Consider the following 20,106-nt stretch of genomic DNA (forward strand, 5'->3'; position numbering starts at 1 on the left):
CACCGGGAGTACCGGTGCACCACTTGTTTTAACCGTTGATCTGAGTTATAAAAAATATATATAATATATATTAATTGATGGTTAAAACAACTGGTACACCGGTACTCCCTGGTGCACTTGAAATGTTTCCATATTTACATACTCACTAACTTTATTAGCTACTCGTCTTCTTAGTAGAGATCTATTTTAGTGAGCGCCTTAGCCTGACTGGGCTACAGAACAATTTCTGGTATGCACAGTATAATAGCTGACCTCAGTTTTCCTTTTTCGGTTATCATGTAATTAACCATCAGATTATACAGGGCATGGGTGCTTATTCGGCTAATTATTCAATACATTTATTCACGACCGGGGCTCCAACCTTTGCTTATGCTCTTCTGACGATGAGTTCACCTCAGCTCGTGAATGACAATTCTCCCTTTTGTTCTCAAATCTGAACACGTGAACATTTTCACTTCAATTTCCGCACAAACACACTAAGCCAAATTGGTCACTGCATCTCATCGAGTACAGAATAAGAGGGGAGACAGCAGCATTCCGTAACTTTAAAACAGAAGTTCGTAGGTTAATTTAACAACTTTTCACGGGAGGATTCAAAGATGACGCAAGCAAGGAAGTCGTCGTGCCTTGGTTCTGTTACCTTCAGTGCAATATTTCATTGGCAATGGGAAAGGTTGGAGCTACGTCAACAGGTACCTGGGTTACAAAGCAGAATAAACCTGTTAGTCGTATGCGAAAACATTTCCTTTGGGGATGACATCTATCCTCATGGATATGAGTTGTGCACATGTGAGGCAAAATAGCATGCGAAGAATGAGTATGTAAGCATGTGTCTACAATAAGTATTATCAGAAAAGTCATTTGCCATAGAAATCACAAACATTTATGTTCTTAGAGAGACACCTGTAGCATGCATGGAATACAGTGATTTCCGTTTTCTTTGGTGTTACAAGAATGACAGCGACTTAATTTGTAATGACAGCGTTGGAATAGAAAAAGTTGCTATAACACAGTAAGAAAACTGTGATCTGTGCCTTTAGCATCTTCTACTTAGAAATGTGCCACATAAAGAAGTCATCATCAGAAGCGCAGTGTGCCAGTGTATCAACAATACTTGAATCAAAATTTTGGATTCAACGTATAGACGCCATAATCTTAACCACTGATTTTGTATAGGGATTGAAAGTATGGGCCTTACAATGCAAGATCAATGGCTAAGATTGTGGTATCTATATCTTAAACCCTAAAGTTTGGGTTTAGTATCTTTGTTGAGATTATATCATATTGACAAATTCAACATTTGGTGTCCTACAATTCAAAATGATGTTCAACTGAAATACCAAAATGTACAAGGTACATACTTTATGACTTTTGGTAGCATAAGCAATGCTTGATGCCAAAATACTTTTCAGAGTTTCAAGGTGAATAATAATAATAATAATAAACCTATGCTCAACAGGTAGCTCATCATCTTACTGGTTCCCACAAACAAAATTCGCAGGATATTATGCTTAGAGTATACCTGAACATTTTCCAACGTTTTCAGCGCAATTTTTAGTGGTTCTGTCATCACACTGTATTTCTGGAGAAGTAAACCAGCAGCCTCTTTATCACCTTTGGCTTGTATGGTGAGTATCTCTCTGCTTAGGCTTTCAACCGCACCTTCAATCTTCACAACGAAAATTGTGATCAACATCATTCATCATAATCAAGATGGATAGATGGAGAGATTTTGAAGCAATACCTTGGAAAAATCAACAGACACTTTGTTGTCTGAATGCAAGATAAATGCTCCTTTCTCATATAACCAGTTGAACTGCAATGCTTGCCCTTTTCTAACAGTATTAAGTAGCATCAGTAGCTATATATAACCACAATAAAATACCAGACAAAAGAAAAACTGAATAGCTAGCAGCATACCCATGAGCTTCCTCTAAACCAAAACGTACTGAGCGGAAGCATCCAGCAAGAAAAGAAACATACATGGACTTCAATAAACTTTCAGAAAGCAAATCCTGGTAAAATTAGTGTTAGGGTACCATTAGTAGCAGTTGGTGATACTTAGCATGTTAGGGATTAGTATAATATATGGAATAAGATAGAGGGACTGAGAGGACTTTTGTCATTTTAGTGTCTTTTAAGTGTGACTAAGGACTCTGATTTCCTCAGTTAAAGAGAACACTCTTGAATCCAATTACAGTTGTTGTGACATTCAAGAAATCACAATTCAATAACAAGTCTCTTCAATTCATTCCTTGTTGATACCAATTCTAACAGTTTGTCCTCTGAAGTTCCAGCGTGGAAGTTTTCTTGTTCTCACTGCTTCAATTCTACTGGTTATGAATGCTTTAGGGAAAGGATAGGGTATACTATGAACTGTTATGCGCTTGTGTTCTTGATGCTGTTTTATGCAATCATCGACAGCCTAAGGGGATTTGTTAGGTAATTATGAACCAGGTCATATATTCATGGACTGGGGTTTCTCTCAGTTCATTTTACACAAAAAGGCAGTGTTTCATATTTTTATGTGTTGATAGGATCAAGGAACTAGCAAAATTAGGGGATTTTATTGATGAACTAGGGATTGTAAATCACAATCCCTTATTAGAGTACACTATTGAATCTAAACAACTCCAGAGAATTTCCCTCTCCTGAACTAACAAACTGAACAGAATTTTTCTAACAAACTAAACTAATTAACCCCTAGTATTTATAGCTAGGCTTAGCACTATTGCTCCTAAACCTTCTAAACTAGCTTAAAGGGACAGAAAATAATCTTAATGTTACAAAGATGAGGATGTTGCATTGGATGAGGGGTCAACTAACCAAGACTGGATTAGGAATGAATGAATATGTTATAAGAAAGTTGGGATAACACCTATTGTGAAAATGATGTAAGAATCTAGCCTTAGGTGGGTTCATGTATATGATATATAATGAAGAGACTCCAATAAGAAAAGGATATTAGAAGAAAAGTCTAATACATAGGTAGAGGGAGACCTAGAAAATCTACAGATGAAACAATTAAAAAGGATTTAAATCTTATTAGTTAGTATGCAAATAAGATACATAAATAAGTACAATGACTAACCTGGGAGATTAAGAACCTCAATGCCCAGAGACCAACTATATCAGCTTTTGCTTCTTCCAGAGCTGAGTGAAACTCTTTCAATTCCTGTATCAAAGAGTAAGCTGCTATTAATGTTAAATACAAAATAAAATGACAAAAAAATCTATATAATTTTTTTTTCCTTTAATTTCAAGTTGCTCTTGTATCATGATTAATAGCATCCAAAGGTATTATAAAATGCAAGATTTGACATCAAATACTAGTACAGTCGTGCCAATTGAGAACGTAATTGCTGTATGCTAGACAGTTCGGAAGTATGTTACTGATAAAGTAGCAAAGCTAAATTGAAAAGTTAATTGCATTCCTCATCTATGTCCTCAATCATACTTAACAGATTTCTCAAGGCTACACTACTTTCAAACGCTTGCTCTCCTTTTTAGTAGGTGATGGGTCTCATTTCAACTTTTGAAAAAACCATTGGATAGACGATACCGTTTTAAACCTATCCTTTCCTCATCACTACCATTTATATTCCTTGCATAATTCTCCTATTAGGTCCTTTTAGATTACACAAGGTTCCTCCTTCTATTGGGACTTCCATTTCTTTCATAACCTTAGTGATAGAGAATCCTTTGAACTTTTGGTCCTCTTAGGTCTCCTTGATGGCTTTTCTGACAAAAGGATATGGTACCTTGACTCCTCCATAATTTTAGTTGTAAATCCTTCTTCCAATTTCTTATTCATTCTTCCAACACAACTTTCGATTTAGACAAACCAATTTGGAAGTCCAAATTTACTTTTAGAGTCAAATCTCTTATATGAACAGTTATCCTTAACAGAATTTATACCAATGACTTGCAGGTTCAAAGGCCTCATAAGGCTATCTCCCCTGATGTGTGTGTGATGTCTGGGCAAATTCAGAGTCAAACTCACTCGTTTTTGCATTGTCTGATGGCTTTTTTTTAATAAAACAATTTGTTTGCATCTTGGATGTATGTTGAGTGTGCCCTGCAACCCTAGCCCAATTTCTATTGATGGGGTTTACTTGGTTTGGTACTGGAGAAGAGGCAAAAGTTGTGTGACTCTGCAGCTATAACCACTACCTGGACTACTTGGTTAAAGTGCAATACACACCTTCAATGACAGATTTTTCTGACAAGCAAATTTTATGGATAGGATTAGACGCCTAACATCTATTTGGTGTAAAGCTCATGATATTTATAGGGGAATTTCCCTATTGGACATGTTGAGAGATGGGAAATCTATGCTTTATAGATAAATCTTTTGTTTTGTTTAGGGGATCCCTTATCCCTGTTTTCTATTATCCTTCTCCTAATCTTAAGGATATTCTATTTTGTTTTGTGTTTTGAAAAAAGAAAAAATTCTTAACATAGATTGCTTTGTCGAAGTCCTTGTTTTTGGCCCTACTTATAGCATTTAGCAAGCATATAAATACTTCTTCCCCGATTTTCATACCTCAGTTATCAAATACTTTGATACTTGCTCTATCATTGCACTCTTAGTATTATTCTTTTGTACACTTAATCTCCCCCCAATCAAGTACCAAACTTTGTAACACCCTATTAATCTTGGCCATATTTTGCACGCTTAATCGCCCGCCACTAAGATTCTTTACAATCTAAGTCCAGAACCTCATTCTTCATCGAATAGTTCTATAGTTGATTCCTAATCTACTTAATTATCTTGTTGCACATACCACTAGAACTTTCCTTGTGTCCCTACTAACTTCATTCAAAATCCTCTTCTAAAAGCTCATTCATATTTCACCCTTTCCTTGTAACCACCCAATCATGGTCACCTTCACTTCAACAGATTTATCCCTAACCAAAAGCCAGTGCTAATTATCAAGCTCTCTCCAGATGTTACTTTGCATAGTACTATTTGATTTCCATGAGAGAGAGAGAGAGAGAGAGAGAGAGAGAGAGAGAGAGAGAGAGAGAGAGGATCAATGGTCTTCCTGCTTCCTAAAACTACCATTACAATAACATTGGAAACAGATCAAAGGGAATATAAATCCAAAACAATACCCTCTACATTTCATTCCTTCAAACCCTAATGCTAGTTCATTAAATGACAATAGGGAACTTCCACGTAATGTCACTAAGATAAACTGGTGAAGCTTGGCAGCACTTATGCAAGAAAGGATAAAAGTGGAAACAAAACAATAACCAACAACCTAACATTAACATTGTTGATGTTTTGGACCAAGTTAAGTGCATTAAGAACAAAAGTGATGGGATTTTGGTCATAGATGAGAGTATTGATGAAAGATGGAAGATCTACTTTCACCAGTTATTCAATGAGGGCCAGGAGACTCTTTTTGTACTCTGATTGGTTACACACAAGGGAAAGAGACCAAAATTTCAATTCTTGAAGAAATGTAAGATTTTGAAGTAAAGGAGACCCTAAAGCGGATGAAGAATGGCAGGGAAGTAGGCCCATACAGTCTTCCCATTAAGGTTTAGGAGGGAACGAATCGGTTGGTTAACCAAACTGTTCAATGAGATTTTATAGTATTTAAGATGCAACACAAGAAAAGTAAGAGCATTTCGGTCCCTATTTAGAAAAAACAAATATACAAAATTGTGGAAACTACTGAAAAATCAAGCTCAAGTAACACACCATGAAGTTCGGCAGTGTTTGCTTAGTAACTTTCAGACATAAATACAAATACATAAAAGACACGACACAAAGATACACAAATCTTTTATTATGTTTTGTTATCATGCACAAGATGCAATAGTCTATACCAAATGTTAGTTTTACCCTCCACACTATAACCACTACACCACAGTACCACACCACCACCATTGCTTTCCACCATAGATTTTTCAACCTCAACCCAAATTACTACCATCAGCAACTCTAATTCAATGATCAATGCAACAATTACTTTAAAAAAAAAAAAGAAATGAAGGTGAAAGGAAGGACGTGAGGACTAAGCAATCAGAGAGGTTGATGCGGCGAAGTGGAGGCAGCACAGATATGGAAGCGTGATGGCAGTCATAGTTCCTATCCCCGGCCAGTCACATCCAAAGAATTCACTCGAGAGTGCTTTTAAGAGAGGGGGACCCCAGATCAGTCACGGAGTACACAATTCTTTTGGAGAGAGGTCGGTTTAGGCTAAAGCTATTAATAAAATTCGTAAATGCACGAAGTAATCCTGCTCTATGATGACGATAGGATGAGGCACCTCTTTTTTTAGTATCTAGATGGACTTAACAGGTTATGGTGGAGTCAATGTGGAGGCGACACAGAACTGAACAAAGACACTGACTACGAAGTAGGAGGGCAACACTAAGAGGAAGAGAGGTAGGCGAAGACACAGGTGGAGGTGAGGCATACAACGATGATAACAATATTGAGAGGGAGGCACAATGAAAAGGAGGAAGAGAGGCATGACAAAGATAGGGAGGGAAGGAGGGAGGGATGAAGGAACAGAGAGAAGAAGAGGCGGAAGAGAGGAGGTGAGGTGGATAGAGGAGGGATGTTGTGGCGGTGGCGGCGATGGCGGAGGGAGAAGGCAGTGGCAGAGGGAGGAGGTAGGAGGGCAGAAGGAGGGACAAAGAAAGGGGTAAAGAGAGAAGGGGGTTATGAGGGATACAGGTTAGGGAAAGAGACAAAGCTGGAAGTTCAAAAATAATCAGACAGAAGTTGAAAAAATCATGTATCATAAGTTGTGACTTAGCGTCATAGCTTTAAACTGGAAAAATTTGTATCACATCATAATATAATTATTTGACAATATTATTCATTCACTCTTTATTATGTCTTTTCTTACTCCTCAACCTAAAACCATAAAATCCCATTAATGCAAAATTTTTAAAATAAAATAAAGTCTCAATGATACATATTATGCAACTGACCAATCTCACAGTAGACTTCTGACCATCTGGAAGAGTTATGGTATGAGGTCCAATTCCATGGCAGCATTCGTGGCAAATTGTATGAGTAAAAAATGATTCAAAATCTACAAATTCTTGTTGTTCCACAGCAACACAGGCAGCAGCTATAGGAAGAAGAATATGCTTGAACCTGTTAAGAATTGGCAGGTTTCCCTGATATTAACTATCCATTCAGAAAAATAACAGAGGAGGATCACTAACAAGATGCAACTTGAGCAAGCTAGACTTTTCAGGGTTTGAATTTTACTTAGCCTCTGAAACATTCTTAAGCATGACCATTGATGTTCCCCTGTCATTTACAATACGTTCATCATTGGGTAGATTGAAAGCAAGAGTCTGCGGCCCCTTGACATCCTGAAATAATTTATTATCGCAAAATTTCCAGTTAAATAGTTTTAAGCACAAGATACTGTATTACATACACGACTCCTTTTGAAGTTTGTAAGGACGCATGGAATTTAGTGATTGCACATAACAGCTTTTTCTTTATTAGAAAGCCTTAGCTCTTTTATCACAGTAACAATACCATTCTTTAGTCATAAAACTTTTCTTTTCTTCCCTATCTAATATGTTTTCCTGTGCAGCTAAGAGTCCAACCCATTTATAACATGTTTTATACCAGATTTTGAATAGAAGATTAGTTGGCAAATGAACAGCAGAGGAAACATTGTCATCATAATATTATATATACACCCAAATTTCAAAAGGTCTGAACACTCACCCCAGCATTATAGATAAGTTGTATAACTCGTATAGGAGCTGCATTCACATCTTTTGATTTGTATGCACTATCCATTGGGAGATTTTCTTCCAGAAGCTTCAGTAGAAAATTATTTCGCAAATCAGTGACAATATGTAGGAGATAAAAGAAATAAATACAGTTATTCACAATGAAATGCTCCAGGTATTGAACCTTCAGATTATCACCAAAGAGTTTCAATTGAGCTGTTGCTTCATCGTCCCTGATTCCAATATACGCTTCAAAGGTAGCCTGAGGGAATAGCAATGCAACACTAAGTTCAAAGATAATGATGATTCTTTTTCAAGCGAGTGCATATTGACAAGTTTTCAATGAATTTATATTTATTTAATCATGATATCACAAAGACTAAAGACTTATAGCAATTAGCTTGACAACATGGCACTCATACACAATGGATGATGCAACAGATATTAGTACATTGCTAAGAGACTCTACACACCTATTCTCAAGAACGGCTACACAATCTTTGCAAATGACACTTTGTCAAATATACAAGTGAAAGAAATATGAAACTGAGAAGTCCAAAAAACACATTGTGGGGTAGGTATCTTGGACTACCAAGGAGCACATGCGAATACAAAAACAGGGCAATTGTCGACAATAAATACTAACATTCTCGGCACTGCATGGACAATTGTTGACAATAGGCCAATAACATTATTTCCAGATCCAAGATTTACGATATTATATTAAAGAAACTTGGTTTTCTCATTCATCTATTGCCAATATTTTTGTAGATTAGCTGGCAAATGGCTGAAACTGATGCCACAATTTTGTTAAATGTAAATATTTTCTAATTGAGAAGATAATAATTTAAAATGACTTTGGTTTGGAGACTTTTATTGCTAATGTTGGAAAGTGGGTGTGCATGGATTGCAGCATCTGGTGCCATGTGTGTGCAATAGAACATGACTGTCCACATTTTAGGGAGGAGGATGGCAGGGAACAATAGGTGGAGAAGCGGAGGGACTCCAAACACCCTCCTGGAACCTTGCAAAAGCAAAATTGTTGAAAATCACCTTATATCCAAAAAGCTTGTCCTCATAAGTTTCATATGGCCCAATTGTAACATCTAACTTAGAGTCCTGCACCCAAAAAGAAAATAAATAAACAAAAGAAAAATTAAAGTAAGTAAAAACTACATGATCAGAAATTTCTCAGAAAACATGTTATAGTAAGAATGTGTTTGCAGGAAGTTGAAATAATGAATATTTAAATTAGGTATGTTTTAAATTCCGTAATCAAATGATTGATAAAAGAATATTTCTTAACAATTTGGTTTTTCTTTTTATATTTTACCGTCTAAAATGCTAAAAGTTTTTGTCATTTTTAAAACGCTAATTTTTTAAAACATCGTATAAATAAATAATAAAAATTATTTACAGGTAAATAGCCTTTCCTTTGTATTTGTTAATAGATATTTTATGCATAACAAAAAAAAATATATTTTTATTTTAACTTTTTCTTTTTATTGGAATCTCATGATTAAAAAAATGTATTCTTTAATATAAAAAAACATTTCATTCAATGCATACCTGATACTCCAAAGTATTTAAGCTGGAGTTAATACTATTTGGCATGCCAAAAGGAGCATAATATTTGCTAACTCAAATGATCAATTAGCATGTATCTTTACCAAGACTTTGAACATGAATAAGTTATCCTCCATATCTTGTATATATTGCACAATATCTATATCTATAACCTCTGCCATGTAGTTGAGAAACATGGAAGATACTTCCGCTCTCCTTTCTCACAACACTAACAATTTTAGTTTACAATCTGATGGTTAATCCCCCCCCCCCTCCTCTCTCTCTCTCTGAGAAGAGAAGATATATTTTATGAGATGAAATAGAATCACAAGATAAAATTGATAAGGAAACTTGTGAACATAAACATGAGAGAGAGCGAGAGAGAGAGAGAAACATGGTAAAAGAGAAGGATCAACGTGACAAATCTCTCCAACTTCAAAACATATCACTTAGAGAACAATCACTTAGTGGCAAATACACTGTTAAATCTTATCCTGAATCCAGTAATATATCAAAAAAACCTCCATAAAGATATGGGACTACTGCTCTAGCATTTACACTATCTTGAAGTATAAAGTGTATATTGTTAGAATATGAGTGAATAAATTAGTTAGGATACTATAAGATCCATTATGAATTTATGATACGGTACTCAATTGTATATATCTTGTAATTATGTCTAGAATCCCTTATTCAGGTTATATAAACTAGTCTCCGATGTGTAACACGGAATTCTTATGTCTCTCTCCTTCTCACATTCAACATGATGTCTAGAGCCTAGAGAGAAACAATTATTCAGTGCGTACACAAAGAGGACCCACTGTCCTCTCGAGAAAAAAATTTCCCGCCTACACCGTGGGACTCATGCTCACGTGCGCTGTTCAGCCCCTTAAATGGAGCTGTTCAGCCCCTTAAATGGAACTGTCGTCTGCCTTCCGATGCACCTCCATGGGCTGTCTGATCTCACCGCTGCCCACCCACTGCTGCATCTTCCACCTGCACATCCGCCACCATACCCACCGCTGTGCTCGCCTCACTCCACCAATCCCCTCATTATCCATCCTCACTTTCCATGCTCAATAGCCTTTCCACCTAATATAGTTTGTCTTGTGAATCATGTCAATTTGGGAAACTGTTCCAGACTTGGCTATTATGGGGTGTCCAAAGTGCCACATAAGGTAGTATGGGATGTTTGGTGTTGTATTTAAGGAGTAGTTCTTTCCCCTTAACAGCTAGCTTTTAAGGTGTGGTTTTTCACTTTCCTTAGGTACTTAACAATGGTATCAGAGCCTGATTGCCAATGGACATGGAAAGGGCTACCGATAGACTGGATTAAGATGAATATCGAATACTGTTAGCCCGTAGCGAAGAGGCTATCGCTGGGTCAGTGTTGATAGAGTGAAGCCGCCGTGGACATCGGCTCTCCAAGGGTGGTATATTGTTAGGGGCTTAGGTATTATGGGGTGCCCAAAGTCGCACATTGGTTAGTATGGAATGCCTGATTTGTATTAAGGAGTGGTTCTTCCCCCTTTACAGCTAGCTTTTAAGTTATGGTTTTCCACTTTCCTTAGGTACTTAATAGAAACACACCCAGAGTTCTTTTAATAGTGTCAGTATTCGTGCTTGGTCTTTTCTTTTAGTTCTTTCTGATACTTGAGATCGTAGACATACTAAGTCTACTTTAAGAATTAAATATTTTGTTACTTTAATAGATGATTTTTTTCTCGTTGTACATGGCTTCTCATGTTGTCCATCAAACCTCTTGTGCTCACAACTGTTAACAAAATGGGATTGCAGAGTGGAGAAATCATCATTTGGTTGAAACTTCCAGGATCCTTCTACATTCTCATGTTCCTTCTCGTTTTTGGGGAGATGTTGTCCTTTCCACATGTTACCTCATTAATCGTATGCCTCCTATTTTGGGTCAAAAGTCAACCACTCAGTGTTGTTTCCTCACACAACGATTGACTCTTTAACCACTCATGTCTTTGGGTCTACCTATTTTGTCCACAACCTTACCCTAAATATTGACAAACTTTCTGCTTGTTCCCTTAATGTCGTTTTCTTGGGTATGCTAGGTCTGAGAAGGGTTATCGTTGTTTCTATATAGGACTTGACTGATGACTTACCCCTACCTCCTTTACCTATGGCTTCCGTCCCTACCTTAGCACCTCTGCCTCCGCATCACCCACCTTATGATCATTTTCATCACCAACAACCCAACCTTCCACTACCTCCTCATGTTGCCACAGAGCCTTAATCATCTCCAGTTGGGTGCACCCTCTAGAAATCGTTCTAGTTGCTATAGACTCATCTCCACCAAGGCCTCCTTTACCAATTTTGGGCCGACCACTCGAGTTTGACCTTCCTATTGCCCTTTGTAAAGGTATACGCTTTATCCATAACCCTTCTCCTCATTATGTTGCTTTATCCTACCATCGCTTGTCTCCAGGACATTATTCTTATGTGCCATCTCCAGCTTCTGTGTCTATTCCTAAAACACCAACTGAAGCTTTATATCATCCTGGGTGGAGACATGCTCTTCTTGATAGGATGTGTGCGCTTCAGAGAAGGGACACTTGGGTTGCCAAGGGTTTTACTCAGATTTTTTGCTTGATTTATGGCGACATTTTTCTCTCTCAGCCAAGATGACCTCTTTTGTCTCTTTCTTGCCATGGCCCCCATGCATTATGGGCTTCTACATCAACTGCACATAAAAAATGGTTTCCATCATGATAACTTGAAACAATATATATGGAGGAATCTACTTGGTTTTCGCCTTGTTTGTCGGCTCCACAAATCACCTCATGATCTTAAGGATTCTCCTCGAGTCCACTTTGATAGATTTTCCTCTATGGTTCAACAATTTGGCATGATCTGGAGAGAAAACGGCTACTCTGTGGATGATATTGTCATAACTTAGAACGATAATGATGGTATAACTTGCCTTCAACAACATCTATGTCACCACTTTCAGATTAAAGACCTGGTATTGAAGCTGCATCACCTAAAGATTATTGTTCTCTCTAAGAAAATATGCTATCTACATCATAAAAGAAGTTGGCTTGCTTGGTGCCAAACCCGTTGATTCTCCTATGGATCCCAATGTCAATCACCTGCCAAATCAAGGGAAACCCTTATCTAACTGACCCAGGAAAATACAGGTGGTTACTCGAGAAACTGAATTGAATCTCACTCATACCCGTCTTGACATCTCCTATGTAGTAAGTCTAGCCAATCAATTTTTGCATTCACCGTGTGAAGATCATTAGGATATTTTGATATGCATTTTAAAAGTATGTCTCCTGGGGTAAGGGTCTTCTCTATGAGGATAAGGGTCACTAAGAGATAGTTGGATATTGTGATGCTGATTGGGCAGGTTGTTCAATTGATAACGTACCCAATCTAGCTATTATGTACTCATTGGTGGCAATATTATTTCTTGGAAAAGTCAAATGCATGATGTGTTTACAAGGTCTAGTGATGGAGTAGAATATTGTGCCACAGCATAGCCTCATGAGCTTCTGGCTGAAACAACTTTCAGAACTACAATTTGGGATAATCAAACCTATGACATTTGTATGTGACAACCAGGCAGCTGTGCATATCATTTCTAATCCAATCTTTTATGAGAGGACCAAACACATTGAGATTGATTTTCAATACAATAAACACAAGATCCTCTCTGAAGACCACTACAAGCTATGTCAATTCAAATAAATAGTTGGAAGATCTCTTAACTAAAGCCTCAACAGGTCCTAGAATAAGATATCTATGTAACAAGCTTGGTGCATACAGTCTATATGCTCAAGCTTAGAGGAGAGTGTTAGAATATCTATGAATAAATGAGTTAAGAGTATTATAGGATCCGTTGTGATACACTAGTTAATTGTGACTGTGGATATCCTGTAATTATGTAAGAATCCCTTTTTCAAGCTATATAAACTAGTTTCCACTATGTAACTAAAACAACGGAATTCTTATCTCACATTCAACAATTGCCAGAAAACTAGACTCATCACTCTTCCAAATCCATTGAAGCAAACCCTCACAATGATTATATCAATGTTTTAGGTAGAATATATACCATATATAATGATTATATCAATGTTTTCTCTAAAATACCCTTATTGATATATATAGCCATGAAAATCATTTTGAACTCAGATTTGAACCTGAAAACATTTACTAAGAAAACAAAATACTTACTATCTTGATTAATCTTACATTTGTTATTGCACACATTTAATAAATAAAATGGTAAACTGACATTGTTAGTGCCTTTTAATCAACTACACTTTACAATATGCCAGATCCCAACCAATGGGACAGATCTTAGGTAGTGTTTGGTGGGGAGACAGAGACTAAGAGACAGAGACTGAAATAAATCTCAGTATTCTGTTTGGTGCAAAGTGGAAAATAGAAATTGAAACAAGAATAAAGCTCTAATTTAATTTGCACAAAAGAAAAAATTGAAATTAACTAATTGAAATGAGAGTATTTTAGATATAAAGTTATTAAAGTTTCAGTCTCCGTCTCTAAAAATTTCAGTCCCCTGTGTCCCTACTTATTGGAGGTACTGAAATGCTGAAATTTTGGGGACAGAGACAGAAATTTTAGTACCAATGTCTGAGCCAACAAACATGATACTGAGTCTCAGTCTCTCAGTCTCTGTCCCAATACTTCGAAACAAACGCTACCTTAGTGATTCTTGTTATTGTCGTCTTCCCATAATAGAATATTATATATTAAAGAAAATCAGATACTGTTCACATGACTTCTACCAGGCTTGAGATCAAATTTAAAATTATCGTGGCACAAAAGTAAATGAGAGAATTCAACAAACCAATTCCATCCATGCTATATCTGAGTCATAATAGTCGTTTGACAGAAAAGCATCAGCCTTGCTATGTAGCAGCCTCTTCAAACTACACTTCGAAAGAATGAGTCAACCAACAACTGTAAGTAAAACAATATTTAGCATGAAACTGAGCTACAATTACTTCTTAATGATGATAATATAGATAAGGGCAATACCTTGGTGAGTTAGTAGTGTTCCCAGCTTTATGCAATAAATCAGCAGCCTTTGTAAGGAGAGCCTTGTATTCTTCAGAGTAAGGAACTATATATAGATCATGAGTAGCACTAGTTTTGTTACCATGTGGATGAGAATTTAAAATAGATTCGCTGTGCCTTTTAATAACAGTGAAAAAGCCTGTTGCCTCCTTCTGTTGGTCCTTTTTTAGACTGTCCTTCCATATTTCAAACTCCTGCAAGATAGAAGCTTTTAACAGCTTTTCTTAATTGCAAGTTCTCAATTGTTCTGACAGTACATGCTTATCATGATGGTACCATTTTGTCCATGTCTGGAGGGTAGAAATTAGCACCGGGAGGTTTTGACATGGGAAATGCTGCCCTGTATTCCAGACCCCTCCAGTTGTTTACTTTCCCATTTTCTTCAGAAAGCAACCTAATTGCCGAATCTGCAGTTGTCAAAAATGCCTCATCTTCATCAAGGCAAGACCTGCCAACAGCAAATAGATTACAAAAAATATAATCAAGTTCACGAGTTAAGCAATTACAAACACCAGCCAAAAAAAAAAAAAATTTGACAGTTTGAAATAGTTACAAACTGAAATAATTTTATTGCACACCCCTGCTCCTCACCAAACTCCACTCAAAAATCTAGCTAATCCCTTCATTACTCATACCACTCACTCTAAAAGTAGGTGGTAATTATAAGAAATCAGAAAATAAATCTTAAAAATAGGTGGTGTCCTGCCTCAGTTCCTGACACAATTACAGGACCAATGAGCTGGTTTTGGATAGTAAAGGTCCCATTTGTTTAAGGACCAATGAGGCAAATTCCAGGGTTTACAGGACTCAAACATAAAACTATGAATGCTCAAGAAAAAAAGCAGAGCAATGGGATTTGTTCTAACTGCAAGTAGATTTTTCTCGCATACAAAATTCACCAACCTCTATTTAATGTAAGAGCAAATATATACCACTTAATGGCTACAGAACTGTCAAGGACTTACCAAGGGCTCTTGTTAATCAGATAATAAGACCATTTCAACTTATTTAACTCCGATGTACCAGCATGCTCCTTCAACCAATCTCTAAGAACTGGATTACTGTACCAGGACTGATAAGAAAATAAACAACCTTTAGTAATACACACTGCCATAAACTTCACTCTACCAACCAATGACAGACATAAGATGAGATAGGTATGATGGAGAAGGGAATAAATTTCCAATCAAATTTTACCATATGCTTAAATATATCTTTTGGTCCCTAAAATTATATTTTATTTTTGTCTCTCTGTAATATATATATACATATATATATTAAATGGTAATGTTTATAAGAAATTAAAAAAAAAAATTAAAATCTTTATAAGGACTGAAAGCAGTGTTAAATATCTATAAGGACTAAAGGTATAGTCCAAAATACTTATGGGACCAAACACTTTAAATGGCTAAAAGTTGAATAATAATAATAATAATAATAATAATAATAATAATAATAATAATTTTCTTTTTTGATAGCAAATAATAATAAGATTAATAATATACTAAAACCAAAAATATTTATAAAAAAATTATGAAAAAAACGCTTAAGCAAAACATTCCATATGACACATCTTTTTACTGGAGCCATATGACACATTTACATGCATAAAATGATAAAATGTTAGAAATAAAAATATTCTTTAAATTTATTGCACCGTGTATATATATAGACACACACCATTTAGTCCAAACACAGCTATGCTGTAAACACAACCTGAAGATAAAAAATTTCATCCATAACCATTGCAGCCTTCACAACATAAGCAAGAGTGTCCTTATCTGAATCTGTAAGCCCTGTCAACTGCCAGAATAAACCATGAAATATGTCCAAACAGGAGCCAAAAAGATTTGGGATAATTATGATCTTAATAAATTAACCCAAGCACTGCTACACTCAACAAACAATGATGTCATGACCTTCAAAATGGAAAACTTTTTTTAGTCAAATAAGCAGTATATAGAACAAATAACAACATATAAACAAACTCACAAAGTACATTTCCAATAAAAATTCATCAAAAACCTCCAAGTTAATCAAACTAATGTAACAAATATATAGGATAAATTCCAAATGCTATTATCTCTGCAATTACCATAACAACATCACATTCTGTCCTTCTTGGACAAAAAATCAATATATTATTTGACACCCATTTTGTACAAATGCGATCATACGGATTTTATGCACACAACCTCATACAGAAGATATTTTATAAATTGGGCTCAAGATTATACTGGGAAGCAAATAAAGAATCCAAATTCTGATTTCTTTATTTTTTGGTAGTTCAAGAACAACAAAATTCTGACAGTTATACACTCTCCAATCTCCACACAAGAAAAAAGAACCCGAACCAAATACAATTTCACCTCAAAAATGGCGTATCTGGCTCATGAATCAACTTGGTTTACTCTCAAATTTCAACATTCTAATTGATGAGAACAAAGTTAATGTTTATTCTAAATCTGTGGATTGCATCATATGCAGGAAAATCATAATCATAATAATAAATTATATAAAAAAACTAGGTATCGAAATCACTTTCGGGAAAATAAAATAAAGTGCATTTAAACAGCCTGTTAGAAGACAAATGTGCATACTTTAAACGTAAGCAATTCAAATTGACAAAATAGAGGGAGTGAGAGAAAAATTGTTTATCAAAACAGAAGGAGAGGTCAACATAATATAAAATAAATAAATAATTCACCTCTGCACTCAGGGAAATGGGAGCATAACGACTTAGTTGCTTTTGTAGACTCAAACTGCGTGCTACAGTGTTCTCTTTGTACCTTCCATAAACATGTTAAGGAACAAAAATAAGCACATAAAAATGAAGATTCAAATGAATCTTGAGTTGTACAGCAAAAGGACAGAAAAGGAAGTCGGAAGACACTGAGTATTCAGATTGACTCAAATGACTTTAGGGAATCTACAAACTGACGCTTGAGCTTGTAATGGATGAGATGGCCCATTTATTCAATTATTCCTACATTATTAATGCACATATCCGTAAAGGCCACTCTTTTCCTCCATACTATTCTCCATGTTTCTTTTGCCCCTCTTTTCTTATTTTCTAGTTTTGAACATAACCTATCCCTCCCTCAATATACATCACTCATCACTCAAGGGTAGTTCTAATCTAGTTCAATGAAAAGAGAGAAGGAAAAGTGATTAAATTTTGAGATGGGTGATCATGTAACAGAAGTCATTTTGCTGCAAATGTATAAAGAAATTTAGCATCATGCATAACTCAAATAATAACATACCTCTTTTCAATTATATCAAAAAGCTGACCATATTGTCCATCAACATCATAAGGGACATACTCTGAATCTCCTTTGGCCAGTAACAGTTTATACTCTCCATAAGAGATATATTTAACAGCAGAAACTTCTGCTTCCTAAAATAAAATAAAAAAAAGAATCCTCGTATAAATTAGGAAACTTAACAATATAAATCATGCATGTACTGAGAATTTAGAAAAGACAAGAAGGTAAGGCATGGAATTACATAAGAACATACAATAACCTAAGCGTAAAGCATGAACACTACCTTATAACACTAATAGCATAGAAAAGGGTACATCTAGAGTAAATCATTGACCGCAATAGGATACAAAGAAAAAAGATAGAAGTGACATGTAATCAAAATCAATTAAGCCACATGATTCCAAGTGTTTTATCACATAATTCTCGTCCTGTCGAAACAGACTGAGCTTCAACAAATGATATTAGATCCTCATGTCACTGATTTTAACAAATAAACTTTTTCTGGACTGGGGTCGGGGGGCTCGTCTATTGAGCCACAATTTCGTATAAGAAAATCAAACAACCCTAACTCTATTATTGGAATTGGAAAATATCATGACCCATTATGTTGCTTAAAACATCCAAAGTCAGGCCTAAACATGTACCACCTTTTCTTGGTGTTACGTGGACTATATGGAGGACTAGAAATAGAATTGTATTCGAATAGGAGATGATAAATGTTTTCAAGGAAAAAGAACATATGCTACAATGGGTGGATATGTGATACAGGCATAAGAGGTTATTACTGAATCTAATAGAAACCGATGTCATATCAAGTGCCTGGCAATGGTATTTCTTTTTCTTGCTGAGACTTCGAATTCTATTCATAAGGTGTGTGCAGATGTGTCTTTGCTTCGTTACCTTGATGTCTATGCCAAAGGGGTTTAGTGTTGTTTAGTATTATCATGATTTTCTTATATATTGTGCTCGGGGTTTTGTCAATTGATGAGTGCTGAGCATTTTATTCATGGTTATAGGAGAGGCATTTGAATAAGAGGAGATTAAAAGTGCACACAGAAAATCCAAAGAACAAAACTACAGTAACTGAAATTTGCAAACATCTTACGCATCCTCACCTGAAGTGTAAAAGCTTCCAGAGGAATTGGATCAATAGTTGTCACAAGATACACATCATTATATTCATTATTGATGTACTTTCCATCATTTATGACACTGCATTCCATATCTAAAGTTAGTTATCAAACTAGTCCACGGATAACAAAAGGAGGATATTGAGTGCAAATTGCAAATAAAATAAATCCTAGAGAAAGGAAAATCAACGAAGCAGTCTCTCTACATATCAGTGAAAAACAGACCTCTAAAGAAGCAGTAAGCTTAGCTTTAATCAGAAGATAAAGAGAATTCTTAGGTTTTTTCCTGTTTTCATATTCAGTTGATATGCTTTCACTACAATAACACAAAGGACCCCTCATTTTAATTTTATATCATGCTTGCAGTTTTACCTAAAAAAAATGGCAAAAACAGGCAAACAAAAGGAGGCAAAGTTTCATTATCTTAATCATCCTGATCATGCTTATAAACATATCAACTTAAAAAAATAAGAAATAAAAACAGAAACAATACACGGACAAAAATAAAGTGGTGCAGCAGAGAGCAGACACCACTTACCACTCTTGGAGGAAAACAAAAATCAGTTCGAACGCATCCTTTGGAAGTGTCACACCTAACTCTTCCTCGAGCTCCCTTCTGAAAAAGAACTCAACACACTACATCAGGATAGCAATACTCTTTTCTCTATCATTCACAACAATTCTCCATCAATCTATATTAAGTATCATAAAACACAATTATCACTCTTAGAAGTTAGTGCTTGTCAACTATCACCACCAAGCATCACGAAAGATAAGTAGAATTAACATGAAAAGAAATACAAGAAATAAATAAGAGCATAGCTGTTGTGTTTGTGATTACCGAGCGGTTTCGAGGGAGGAATCGCCGGCGGAGATGTGGCCGGCGCTGGAGATGTCCCACAAATCAGGCCAAGAATCTTTGCATAGGGCACGGCGTTGGAGGAGAAGCTGCTGTGTGCTCTCAGCGAAAATCCAAACGTGAACAGCTCGATGGTAATCCCCATCGCGATGAACGTGGCCTCTGTGAAAGAGTTGTTTCAAAATGGAAAAGCATGGACATGAGATCGAAGTAATAACGGTTCGAGGGAGTTGTGGTTGGTTTACCTGGGCTTCGAGACGCCGGTTTTTTGGCCGGACTTGGTTAGAACGTCGAGGTGCTCTTCTTCTTGCTTCTGTAACTGCGCCTCTTCAATATCAGCCATTTCGCTGCCAATGGAGTGCCACTCACACCGCCACCACAACACTCAACTATAGCTTGGGAATAATAGTCGAACTCGCAATTTTGAAGTGAGTACGAAAAGATTATGTCATTTAAATTAGAGAAAAAGACAAATAGATCA

General features: G+C 36.1%; 1 protein-coding gene across 4 annotated transcripts; it reads right to left on the reverse strand.

Moving 5' to 3' along the window:
* Positions 1-223: 223 nt before the first annotated feature.
* NUDT3 (nudix hydrolase homolog 3) lies at positions 224-20,067 on the reverse strand. Of its 4 annotated transcripts, none has more exons than XR_015880875.1 (22): positions 19,871-20,067; positions 19,608-19,787; positions 19,305-19,382; positions 18,752-18,848; positions 17,634-17,767; positions 17,075-17,156; positions 16,084-16,170; positions 15,333-15,439; positions 14,644-14,815; positions 14,329-14,561; positions 14,138-14,219; positions 8,779-8,844; positions 7,910-7,987; positions 7,718-7,813; positions 7,244-7,350; positions 6,958-7,126; positions 3,092-3,175; positions 1,921-2,015; positions 1,745-1,835; positions 1,523-1,669; positions 545-696; positions 224-433 (listed from the first exon to the last, which is right to left on the reverse strand). XR_015880875.1 is itself a non-coding variant. In XM_016341580.3 (22 exons), the coding sequence occupies exons 1-21, from the start codon at positions 19,966-19,968 to the stop codon at positions 643-645; spliced, it is 2,337 nt and encodes a 778-aa protein (XP_016197066.1). In that variant the 5' UTR covers positions 19,969-20,067; the 3' UTR covers positions 224-433; positions 641-642. The 4 variants fall into 4 exon arrangements, 3 of the variants coding, with proteins under 3 accessions (XP_016197066.1, XP_088340164.1, XP_020975988.1); XM_016341580.3 differs by having other exon boundaries at positions 641-696; XM_088484038.1 differs by having other exon boundaries at positions 627-696; positions 19,871-20,047.
* Between the last annotated feature and the right edge of the window lie 39 nt (positions 20,068-20,106).

The sequence above is a fragment of the Arachis ipaensis genome, chromosome B4 (genome assembly GCF_059453495.1).
Source record: "Arachis ipaensis isolate K30076 ecotype BB chromosome B4, ASM5945349v1, whole genome shotgun sequence".
NCBI classification, from domain to species: Eukaryota; Viridiplantae; Streptophyta; class Magnoliopsida; order Fabales; family Fabaceae; genus Arachis; species Arachis ipaensis.